We start from the raw sequence: 12,975 nt of genomic DNA on the forward strand, positions 1-12,975 counted from the left end.
TTAGACATCTTCAAACTATGGCAATTTAGCATTAAAATCTGATGCAATTCTGAAAGGTACAGTGAAGCTGAGCAAATAGCCCGCAAAATCTGCATCTTCTGACATAGCTGGATGAGGGTCCAAAGTGTCCAAATATGCATCAACCTGCTGAACTTATTTTTAATTAAATAAAAACTGACAATAAATATTAGATTGCCATGTCAAGGGCAAGACACTTCTAGACAAGAATCATGGTCACTCTGATGTTGTTACAATACAACTGCTCAAACACTGAATTCAGACATAAACAATGTGTTGATGAGGAAAAAAGTATGTGTACATACTCAAACACACCGTCTATATGTGTGTGTTTTTAAATTACATATATATGTATATGTCTGTGTGTATGCATATATCACACACACACACACACACGTATGTAAAAATAAATAATCAATATATATATATATATATATATATATATATATATGAGTTGATAATTTGTTGAGAGCTCCAGCTGTCAAGATATAAAACTGGTGCAGCTGATCAAAAGTAACCCAATGACATGTAGTGTGAAACTGTGGTATACAGGGGATTGCAGATTTTACCCCTTCTCCACTGTACTGTGATCTTGGAGTTGGTATATATTTATTTAGTAGGGGGTGTGAGCAGTAAGACCCCTGCAAAAAACATGTTTAACATTGTTTTTCTGTGTTTTTTCCCAGTTGTCTGGTTACCAACTAGTTGTGCTGGATCCTGTACAGCTTGACATGTTGATTTTACAATATACATGCATTCATATGTATATGTATCTTTGAATGTGTGTACATATGTGTGTGTGTATTTTATATACATGTAAATGTACAAACATATATATTTAAATACATTAAGTTTAGTTTTTATGCATGTGTGTTATGCCCCAGATGTCAACATAGCAGTCACCGTCCCATAAATTTACAAATTGTAGTGCTGTTGTAGAAAACTGTCATAATTTAATGGGAGTCTTACCACCTCCTTCCAGACATTATGTTTGAAAACCATATTCAGATTATTAAAAGTTGACTTGTTACATCTGACTGAACATCCTGCAATGAAATAAATAACGACGCTCCTGACACTACCCTTGCCTTTTCTACAACCGCATCCAAGGTGGGTCATCACCTCACTTTTCTACAAATCTCTGATGAGTTTGATCTGCATTCATGAAAGCAGTATAAATATGCCGACTTCCTATGAACCAAATTATTATTTCCACAGTTTTTTGTCTCAGTATTAATGAATAGCTAAAACTAGTTAAAAAACATTTGCTAAAATAAAATCAGATTTACTAAGATTAGGTCATTTTACCATGAACTTGAAAGGTCACAGGCTACTGATTTACACTGTTTTATATTTCAGCCTTTACTCACTACAACAAACAGTAAACCATGCTGTAATTCCTAACTATGCAGTGCTAGTAACATATTATTAAATATACATTGATTTACAATCAGTTACAAATGGAAGTATCAAATTTTACTCATACTGTCACAAGTTAGATTTCACTCCAGTTAACACCCAACTCCTTTATTTACTTATACAAGTTATATATAACACATGGCCTGCTAGGGACAAATCAGTAGGTGAATGCCAGCTTAATACTGTTTCTAGTGCATGAGACTCAACCCTTTGTTTCGCACTCTAGCCAAATATATATTGTTACAAGCTTCTCTCTTCACTTATTCTGTTCTGAATATATTGCCACTGAACATATCAATTTCTGACATGCATTTGGTTTTTAATACTGGAAGCAAATCTAGGAAGTTTTTTTTTTATTCTTAACTTTATGACTGAACTAAAGGAAGATATATGGGAGAAACTCTGGAAATGGAGGAGGCCAGGTTTACAAATAAGAGTGACGTACTTGTTTCTGATAACCAAACTTGTTTTCATATGTTTAAGGGCACTGCTTTCCTGAGAATAACATAATGGTATCAAGTCTACAAACAAGAAACAGTAAAATTACAACAGCAGCTCAGCACACATATTGACACTAGGTACACAGACAGCATAACTTATTTAATCAGCAGGAATTAAAATATAATTCGGGCCTCAGTTTCATAGCAAGGTGTGTGTGTGTGTGTGTGTGTGTTTGGGGACTACAGGACTTTTCTAACCTTTACAATCTTTCATAAAATATTTTGAGAAGCATGGATATCTGTACGCATCGTCTCTGCCTTCAGTTTGTCTTTCCTTAATATGCTCTTAAGGTCTAAGAACATACTTTTAAACAGTTATATTAAATGTGATCTAATCATCCTCAGAAGGCATATGACACTTGGTTGTGTCCTGATTAACAGACCATTAGCACAAGCCCTGATCATGGTTTTCTTGTTTATAAAATTGCAGAACTATTACATTTCACTATACAACTACATCTGTGATCGGTTATACTTGCACTTCTGAAAGGCAATGAGTGTGGAGGCAGGGTCATGCAAGCAAAGCTATATTTTTTAAAACAAATGAGTAAATGGATTTCACTTTTGATTTTCTTAAATGTTTGACAGTATCAGATTAATTTCAACTGCCTACCCAGACTGATCTGTTTTAAGTATGTATTTACTTGTTTGACTTTATCAAGACCTTTTACTTACTTGTGGCAGCTAAGCACATTCACACAGTAATAAGTTATTTAAATTACAACATACACACAGACACAAAATCAAATATGCGAACAGAAGTGTTACTTGGAGGATTAACTGACAACCTGAATAACACACTAGAACTTAATGATAAATATGCTGCATGGAACAGGAACCATCCTCTTCCTTTAATTAAGATTAGCCAGAGTTTCTATGCAAAGTAACACATAATAATTAGAAAGCACAACAGTAATAGTATGTTGCAGTAATGATAATAATAATAATAATAACAACAATATAAAGAATATATTAGCAAATGGAAGTATTGGACATTAAGCTTAAAACCACATTAGAATAACAGCATGCCAATAATCACTGTGGTTTTCAAGATGATCACACAGTGTTTGCCATGTCCTGATTTAATTTTGGAACAAACTATGTAGATATTCTTATATGTAGTTTAGTAATTTGCTCCAAAGTAAAAAACACAGTAAAGTGTTACCTTATTTTTAAATTGAGAGTGCAGACTTACTAGTCATTTATAACATTCTGGAAAACGCCTGTCCTAATGTAAGTTACTCATGTTATGACATAAAGTGTACATAAGTAAGGTAACCAAATAAACCTTTCAATATATATATATATATATATATATATATATATATATATATATATATATATATTGTTGATGTTGATTCATTATGTAAAAGCTACTGTCTCATTTAAAAAAAAGTCAATCATAGTGACTGTTGCTGCTGTGAATCCTTGGTTTAATTTTGTCACATATATTGTCAGCAAAGCAATCACAATAACAAAAACAACATGTGTAGTGTTTTACCAACATGCTGTCATTGCAGGTTTCAGTTGTAGTAAAATACATTCCTCACTCCCAAATCATTGGAGCAAATGTGTTACTTAGAAAAAAGCCATAAAACAATAATACCCTGCAGAATCTGAGGAAGTTAAAGTAATTCTGGAAACTGTTGTACTAAAGAAAATGATCAGTTTTCTTTCAGGTTCCACAATTCTAACAGCCTCCCCATACAGACAGAGGAATGTCTGACAATCATACCCTTAAGTTATGTGTTGCTTACATATCTCCAGGAGTCAGTGGGTCACTTCTACAGTAGAATATAGGAACAGCAGAGAACAGAATGCCTGCATCCCAGAAAACCCACTCTGGTATGGCAGAACACTACACAATCAAAGGGTACAGCAAGCCTTCAGCAAACTAGGTCATGAAAGGACCAACAGATAGAACATAGACTTTCTGCTAAAATTCCCAACATGTAGTGTGCTGTTGTGTCAGGGGCAAAATGCCAGGTCTAGCAAATCAAGGAGCATGGCATTCTACAGTCAGAAAACTGTAAGATTGCAATGCATTTTGTACTGGTTGCTAAGAGATAAATGTTGCTAAAACGACAACTCTCCTTTAAAATATACTTGCTTTGTCTACAGCAAAAACAAAAAAGGGTAAATATATAGACCCAAGTGAAAACCAAGGAGAGTTCATCTGAGAAACTTCATGGGAATAAACCGCCGCCATGAAGTACTCAAGAGGGAGCAGCTAATTATAATGTGCCACTTGTACATCTCTGTGCGCCACATGCGGGGCACCAACGGCTCTCTGAAAGGTGCATTTTTGTTTACTGGACTGTTGTATTACTCTGACATTTGACATGCGTCCTAGCACGTGAACCTAGCAAAACTGAACAACCACCTATTTCTGCTACCCTCGTCAGTGGACAGCCACCAAGGGATGTACCAACCCAAAATGCCAAGTAGGAAGTGAAAACTATCCAACTTTGGACTTTTATTTTTCTTGTGAAATGACGGTCAAGGGTTCCGACACAGATAGTAATACCGATGCAGCATATTCACCCTTCCCTCTTTCACACACACAAAGCATGTACTAAAAGTGTTAATCACGCCAAAAGTTAACACAATTAACTACGTTATTCAGTTGCAGTTTTATATGCAATACTTAAACCCTCAAGTTTCATAGCAGACAAAAGCAATTCTAATGGCAAAAACAAGTGGGGTGCCCCTAGCAGGTTCTGCCTTCTACTAGCTTTGCAGCACATTTCTGCGATCTTTGGGGACACTGTCCTTGCCACTTGGAACCCGGACGTAAGGAAGGATGTGGTACAAGATGCAGTTGGACAAAGGGGTCCGGAATGTTACTGAATCAGTACTACAAGCCTTAGCAGTGCTACTTACAGGATCGCTGTGTGCGGTGGGATGTCCATGCGATTTGGCCCGTGATCCAGTCCGATATTCGAACAATTGACCAGACAGGAGCCCGCAGACTCCGGACACGTACAGTTTGCCGGACAGGGGTGGCATTTTGGCTGCTCCGCCAACAGGCCAGCGTCGGAGAGCAGGAAAAAAAAGAAAAGCCAGCAAGAAAGTTTAAAGTTTGGAAAATAGACGCCATGTTTCCGCTTGGATTCAGTCTGTCCATTTCCAAAAGGCATAGCTCACTCGCATCTCATTTCCCTGAGGTTGCAGATCCACGCGTCTGTCTGACGGTTTTAATCCCAAATCTCCTTCTAAACGGTTTACTCTACCAGAACAGTCCTTTCAGCCGAACCTCATTGTGCCTTGGAAGCTGCATTCCCGTACTTGGGTTCTCCCTTTCTCCAAGTTGTGAGTGCAAACGTCCTCCAATGTTACTTGGTGTGCAATGCCTCCTTTTGGACACCAGGGTGTCTGCCAGAGCACAGCAGGGACCGCCCGGGACACCCCCCTCCCAAACGCAACGCACCACTGCCATTAACAGACGGGGTTCATGCCTGGGCGTTAGGCTTACAACTTCAATTGGATCAGAACCGAGTACACAAAAAAAAAAAAAAAAAACACGTAGGACCGCGTTTTGAAATTATGCTGTCCTGCCAATGCATTTACTTTACCAGACGCCAGAGCCATGTCAGTTCTGTGAAAAAATGCCAGGTCTAAGATTGTTGGTCCAACACATTAGTGTATTTATTCTGTACGAATCTAACCACGTAAATGTGTCAATTTAATCCAGTAAAGTGCTATAATGCTGTCTCATTCCCCCCCCCCCCCCCCGCGAAGTGAGATTCTGTTTTGATTTTAATTCCCCAGTACGTGATATTTTCAATAACTTCATTTGTTTTCAGATCTTGAAATCACATTGTGTTGCTGGTACAGCTTTTTAACCTCTTTCATCACACATCAGGGAACTAAGCCTAAAAACAAACAAGGGCAAAACAGCCCAGATTAGATATACTTTGATAAGTACTTAAAAGTGCAGAACATCCAAGTCCCAGCACACCCCACATCAACAGTATCCCCCATAACTTTCAAATGTACCTCATTACGATTAGGGGTTTTAAAAAGTTCATATTCCCCGATGTCCTTCGTTGTTCACTGTTGCAGTCATCACTGTAGGGTTCTTCCTGCCAACAGCAGCCCCCGATCGGCCAGAATCCCAAAGTCTGGATCGGGCGCCAGCTGAGGTTGCATTTATCCTGACATCAATGCGCCAGAAGGTATAAAGACCTCAGCTGACACCATTTCCCCAGTCTTTCTTGCCGCGCGGTGCCCTTTGCAGTTCACTGATGCCGGTCGGCCTGTTCCTGTTTGTTTTTGGATCTAATCCCAAGATTTTCATTTTTTTTTACAGATAAGTACCCCGTTGGGGAGGTCATTTTCTTGCTCCAGTCAGATGTCAGAAAAAGTTAATAATTGTATTTCTTGTGGGAAGCAAATACCTCATAGGGATTTTCACTCTTACTGTATTCCCTGCCTGGGTCCTGACCACGACGTTGCTAATTGTGTGTTTTGTGCTAGATTTAATCAGCGTACTATTAGGCGTAGATATAACTTTGCCTTTTACTATTTTGGAAAAAGGTTTAATTATAACATGTCTTCAGATTCTTTTTCGGCTTCTGGGGTGCAGACAAGCCTCCGAGGTCCACAGCAAAGGATGTTACTCAGTTATTGCTAATTGTGTGTTTTGTGCTAGATTTAATCAGCGTACTATTAGGCGTAGATATAACTTTGCCTTTTACTATTTTGGAAAAAGGTTTAATTATAACATGTCTTCAGATTCTTTTTTTGGCTTCTGGGGTGCAGACAAGCCTCCGAGGTCCACAGCAAAGGATGTTACTCAGTTATTGCCAGTTGCTGGTTTGACGGTCGTCAGTGAGGCGCCTTTGCAGCCCCTGTCATCTGCCTCTTTTGAACCAATTGCCTGTACCAACTCCAGTGTGGAGCTGATGGGGTCTTCAGAGTTGCCAGGGACTGGACCTTCGGATACTGCTCCCTCAGTTGGGTCTGGAGCTGGTAGGCAGGTACCGGCTTCTGAGGGAGTTCTCAGGCCTTCACAGCTTCCTGTAAATGTGGATTCAGGTTTACATGCTAAGTCAAAGTCTAAGGCTCCAACTAAAGTGAAGTGGCTGGCACAGGCACCTTTTGATCAGGGTCCTAGGCCTCAGAGGCAGATGCTTAGGATGGCTGAAGATCTCTTAACTATGATCAGTGGTTCTCATCCCCCTCCTGACAAGAAGCCTAGATTACAGTCCGATTATGATTCTTCAGACCAAATTTCTGTTTCTTCTGCTTCTTCCCTTGAGCAGGATTATGCTTTTCCTCTTTATGAGGATTCTGATGCTGAAGATTCCTTTCCTTCCACCTCTCCCCCTGAGGATTATTCTTTTGGTGAAACTTTGCATGATATGAGGGTTCATTTTCACTGGGAAGGGCAGGAATTCTCAGAATCCAAGAAAAGGCTTAGGGATTTTCTACTTCTCCCACAGCATAAGCCTCTGGCTATTCCCCCTGTATTGGACATTGCTGATGATGTTTTTTCAGAAGTTTTTCTCTCTCCTGATTCTTTTCCCCCTACTCCAGCCAAACCGGATGGGTATTATAGAGTTCCAGATTCTCATAAATTTCTTTTTAAAAATCTTTTGCCTGATCTGGAAACAATTTCTCAGGGTCCTAAGGGTGTTAAAGCGGCCTCTGCTAAAAATCCTATTCCCTTTGACCGAGAGTCCAGGGCTTTGGAGAGATGGGGTAAAAAGGTTTATACTTCTGCTACATTGTCTATTAGGGCTTTGAACTGTCAATTTCATATGCTGAAGTATCAGCAATACCTTTTGTCTGTATTTCAACAAAAGATGTCAGCTGTGTCTATTGGTGCAGATAATCAGGAGTTACAGGATTTATTGCATGCTATTGAACAAGTGGGTAAACATACCCTGCATTGTGGTTTGGATTCTTTGGAAGCTTCTTGTAGGGCTGCAACAACTGGCGCTGTTATTAGAAGACATGCTTGATTAAGAGATCATAGCTTGCCGGATCAGATTAAAGCTAAACTTTTGGATGCCCCTTTGCAGCACAATGTTCTGTTTGGGCCCAAAGCTGAAGAGGTATTGAAGAAAATGGAAGACAAAGCCAAATCTATGCAGACGGTTAAGGATTTTCTACAAGTGCAACCTCCTAGATTTAGCAGAAACTGGCCAACTAAACCTTGGTCCTTTCCGGGATCGGACAGGTCTCAGAGAGGCAGATTCAGGCATTCCAGAGGTAGGGGACAGTCAGTCCCATTTTAGGAATAGGCAGTGGAGCGCCCCCTCTCACAAGGGAGGTGAAGATAAGTCTCAACTCTACCGAAAACAGTCTTTATGACTCTCCCTTTCTGGTTCCAGGGGCTCCTCTCCTGGAAGCTCCTTTGGGGGGAAGGATTTCTCTTTTTTTATCAAAATTGGAGCCACATAACCCAGGACAACTGGGTTCTGGACATAGTCTCAAGAGGTTACAGATTTCATTTCCACACTATGCCAAAACCGAACGGTTGGCCAGACCTGCCAAATCATCAGTGGGCAGAGGCACAACGGCAGGTTCAGTCCCTCCTGGCTATGAGGGCCATAGAATTGGTACCAAATTTAGAAATAGGGCAAGGTTTTTATTCCAGACTTTTCCTGGTTCCCAGGAAGGAAAATTCGTGGAGACCAATTCTGGACCTCTCTGTACTAAACACCTTCCTAGATATACCAAAATTCAAGATGCTCACTCTGCAGCAGCTGCTGCCTATGTTGGGCAAGAATGCTTGGATGGTGACTTTCAACTTAAAAGACGCTTACCTGCATATTCCTATAAGGCAAGAGTGCAGAAGGTATCTGCATTTCAAAGCGGGCTCAAAACATTACCAGTTCTCTGTGCTGCCCTTTGGCTTATCTACTGCACCCAGGGTCTTTACGAAGTGCCTGGCACCAGTAATGGCATTTTGCAGACAGACGGGGATTCAAATTTACCCTTATCTGGATGACTGTCTTCTTCAAGCGGACGACAAAGACCCTCTACTTCGACATCTAACTTTTGTGCAGCATCTTCTTCTGTGCCTCGGTTTCACAGTGAATCTACAGAAATCAAATCTGGTACCCACTCAACAGATTACTTTCCTGGGTGCTCTTCTGAGTACTTCAACCCAGATGGCTTCCTTGACACCAGACAAAAAAGTGCAACTGGCTTCTTTTTTCCAACACCTGGCTTCAATGAAACAGCTGACTGGAAGAAAAATTCTGCAGGCTTTGGGTTACATGGCCTCCTGCATTCTGCTAATACCATATGCAAGGCTGCATATGAGGAAACTGCAGTGGTACCTCAAGAGTGTCTGGTCTCAGCATTACCACAGTTTGGAAACAGTGGTCATGATTTTGCCTTGTCTCCAGCGAGAGTTTCTTTGGTGGGCCAAAGCCTGTCTACAGAACAAGGGGAGGCCTTTTTGTCCTCCACCAACCGACCAAGTTCTGACAACAGATGCTTCAGATTATGCCTGGGGAGCCCACATGCATGGAAGATGTCTTCAGGGTGTTTGGACAAAGGAACAAATGCACCTGCACATAAATTTGAAGGAGATGCTTGCTGTACAGAATGCCCTGATAGCCTTCAGGGACCTTCTTCTACCAGGACAATTGTTGATATGGACAGACAACACTACAGTGATGTGGTACATCAACAAGCAGGGGGGGGGGGTCTCACTCTTACCCCCTGTGCAGATTAGCCATGAATCTCTGGTACACTGCTCTGACCTGCAGTGTCGACTTACAGGCGCAATTCCTGCCAGGGAAAGACAAGGCAGACACTTTGAGCAGACGCATTTCAGATCCACACGAATGGATGTTGGATGTTAGGATATTCAGGATGATTATAAAGGCTTGGGGATGTCCGGACATAGATCTCTTTGCATCCCCTCAGAATCATCGACTTCCAACATTCTGCACAAGGACCTACCACAAACTAGCATGGAAAGTGGATGCCCTCTCATTCAGTTGGAAACACCCCTCAGTATATGCTTTTCCTCTCTTTACTCTTCTACCTCGGGTACTTCTGAAGATAAAACAGGACAGAACACACATGATTCTACTGGCTCCCAATTGGCCTTGGTAATTCTGGTATTCCACTCTGATGACCTTGGTTCAGGAGCCTCTCTGGATTCTGCCTCAAATCCCTCATCTACTGTCTCAACGGGACGGCCGGATACTGCACAGTCATGTCAAGACTCTGCATCTAGCTGCCTGGTGGATCCAGGGTCTGTAAACACCTCTGCCCTTTCCAAACAGGTATTGGATGTAATCCTTGAAGCTAGATGGCCCAGCACTAGAAAATCTTATGTGGGAAAATGGAAAAGATTTTGCTCCTGGAGTCAGGTCCAGGGTGGTGATTCTTCTGTTCCGAACATTCCTCTGATTTTACAGTATCTGACAGAGTTATTACATATGGGCCTCTCTTTTTCATCTATTAAGCTTCATGCTTCTGCTATTTCTGCACATTACGATACGGATCCTCTGATTTTTTCTCATCCATTAATTACACAATTTCTTAGAGGGGCTAAGAATATTCGGCCCCCTATAAGGGCTCCTGTTCCCACTTGGGATCTTAACTATGTTTTGGAGAAATTGACTTTGTCTCCTTTTGAACCTGCAGCTTCCACTGATTTAAAATTTTGTCTTGGAAAAATGCTTTTCTTTTAGCTATTACCTCTGCTATAAGAATTTCAGAATTGCAAGCACTCATGGCTGTGAAACCCTTCCTTATTTTTCATCAGGACAGGGTATCTCTACGGACTAATCCCACATTTATGCCCAAGGTGGTTTCAGCAGTGGCCTTGAATCGGTCTATTCATTTGCCTGCCTTTTATCCTAATCCTTAAAGTGAGGAAGAAAGTCTTTTGCACTCTGTAGACGTGCACAGACAGCTTCGTCTATACCTGGACAGGACCAAGATATTCCGGAAATCTAATCAGTTGTTTGTCGCTTATGCTCCTACTGTTCAGGGGAAAGCAATCACTAAGCAAACTATTTCCAAGTGGATTGCCCATTGCATCAAGTTCTGTTACTCTTTTCATGGCAATCCGGTTCCTGTTAATGTTAGGACTCATTCTACCCGGGCTACTGCTACTTCAGCAGCTTTTCTTTGTGGGGTTCCTACCAAGGATATTTTGGAAGCTGCTACTTGGAGTTCTGTACGTACTTTTTCTAAGCATTACAACCTCCCTCTCTATTCTAAATCCAGGGCAGGTTTTGCTTCTGCAGTTTTGCAAGGTTTTGTGACTGCTCCCTCTGTTTCTCCTCCAGCCACCCTTTCTTAGCTTTGGGACTCAACCCTACAGTGATGACTGCAACAGTGAACCACGAAGGACATAGTACAGTTGTGTACTCTTACCATAAATGTAGATGTTCGAGTGTGTTCACTGTTGCAGTCCGGGTTACCCTCCCTCATATCCCCTCTTTTGTTTTTACCTTGAGTATTGTCTGTTCTGAGGTATTTTGGCTGCTGAGGTTTTGGGCATGGTTTCCTTTTTAGCTTTTTCTTTCCGGGCACCTGACTTCTGGGGCAAGAAAAACTGAGGAAATGGCGTCAGCTAAGGTCTTTATACCTTCCGGCGCATTGACGTCAGGACCTCAGCTGGCGCCCGATCCAGACTGGCTGATTGGGGGCTGCTGGCAGGAAGAACCCTACAGTGATGACTGCAACAGTGAACACACTTGAACATCTACATTTATGGTAAGAGTACACAACTGTACTATGTTCCACATTGAAAAGGTCTGTCACACATTCAGTGTTAAGAATTTTTACAAAGTGAAATGGTAAATAAAAATGAATCATATTAATTCATTAAAAGATCTTTATAAGTGAAACCAGCATATTTTACCCATTCTAAGACCTTCCTAGTTGAAGTTGTCAGTAAGCCTTTAGAATGTGTTCCACATTTTGCCCATTTGTTCCACATTATGAGGGCCAGTGTTCCTCATTTTGGAGATGGAAGGTTGAGAGCTAAGATTACCCCCCTCAAGCTAAATGCCTTAGATAGGTGACAATGTAGATATCACAAAATAAACAAATTCAGAAAAATACATTAAAACAGAAGAAAATCTGCATATCACAGTCAGTACTGTAAACAGTTAATTAAGCAGTAAGACATGACAAATAGTTATGTTCATGCTAATTAATTAACACCTGGTGGTGTAACATGCCACATGGCATGCCCTATTGCTCCCCCTCCAGGGTACATTAACTCATACATTAACATAATCTCAGTAAATACCTTATTACTGTCATTATAGCCTTTTACAAGGTTCAGCAGTAAGTATATTAGCCTAAGGCAGTGATGGCAAACCTTTTGGGCTCAGGGTATCAAAAATTCAGAAAATGCCTATCTTGACTTTGCTGGCATGTTACCCCCCCCCCCTCCTGCTGAACAAAAGAGAATTCTTTACATATTCATTTATTTAAAAAATACAGTCCAGTCATTTGTGCTGCTATGTATTATAAAAGTAAAAGAAAAATCAGTGACTTACAATAGAGAAATTGATATGCTCGCTGCGGTAGCGTTGTCGCCTCACAGTTAGACGTTGCCAGTTCGATTCTCAGTTAGAGCGTCTTCTGTGTGGCGACATGTGTGAACGGGCATTCCTTTGTTGAAGGTTGTGCGTTAGGCCCGGCAAGCCAGCACGTAAAACTCTACTGCCAATCATTAGCGGACCGGCGTTCCACTGTGGCGACCCCTAACCGGGAAAAGCCGAAAGATGCAAACTGATAATTGGATTTAAAATAGTGCACCAAAAAATGACCCTGCTTTTAATAATAATTTTGAATTGAACTAAAAAAATATGGATTGCATTGCATTTGATTTGATTAACATCAATTATTGGCTTTTTTGTTGCTGAGTTTTAATAGATAAATGCAGGGTCACATATTTCTTGTGTTTTAGTTCATTCAGTTTCTTTGGTAACTTGGGTGTTGGTGAATGCTGGCGTACCACCCAAAATGTCATGGTGTGTCACCTTTGACATGCATGTCACAGGTTCGCCATCACTGCTCTACAGGTCTTTTGATTTCAACC

At 40.9% G+C, this 12,975-nt stretch overlaps 1 protein-coding gene across 1 annotated transcript in view; it reads right to left on the reverse strand.

The window, feature by feature from the left end:
* PKD1 (polycystin 1, transient receptor potential channel interacting) overlaps window positions 1-5,381 on the reverse strand; it is a 2,476,043-nt gene extending 2,470,662 nt beyond the window's left edge. The window contains exon 1 of the mRNA XM_044088902.1: window positions 4,821-5,381. Coding sequence (XP_043944837.1) covers window positions 4,821-5,077 — 257 coding nt within the window. The 5' untranslated portion in view covers window positions 5,078-5,381. The remainder of the gene's footprint in view (window positions 1-4,820) is intronic.
* Window positions 5,382-12,975: the final 7,594 nt, after the last annotated feature.

This window comes from Protopterus annectens, chromosome 12.part0, assembly GCF_019279795.1.
Source record: "Protopterus annectens isolate FY-2018-M chromosome 12.part0, PAN1.0, whole genome shotgun sequence".
Taxonomy (NCBI): Eukaryota; Metazoa; Chordata; order Ceratodontiformes; family Protopteridae; genus Protopterus; species Protopterus annectens.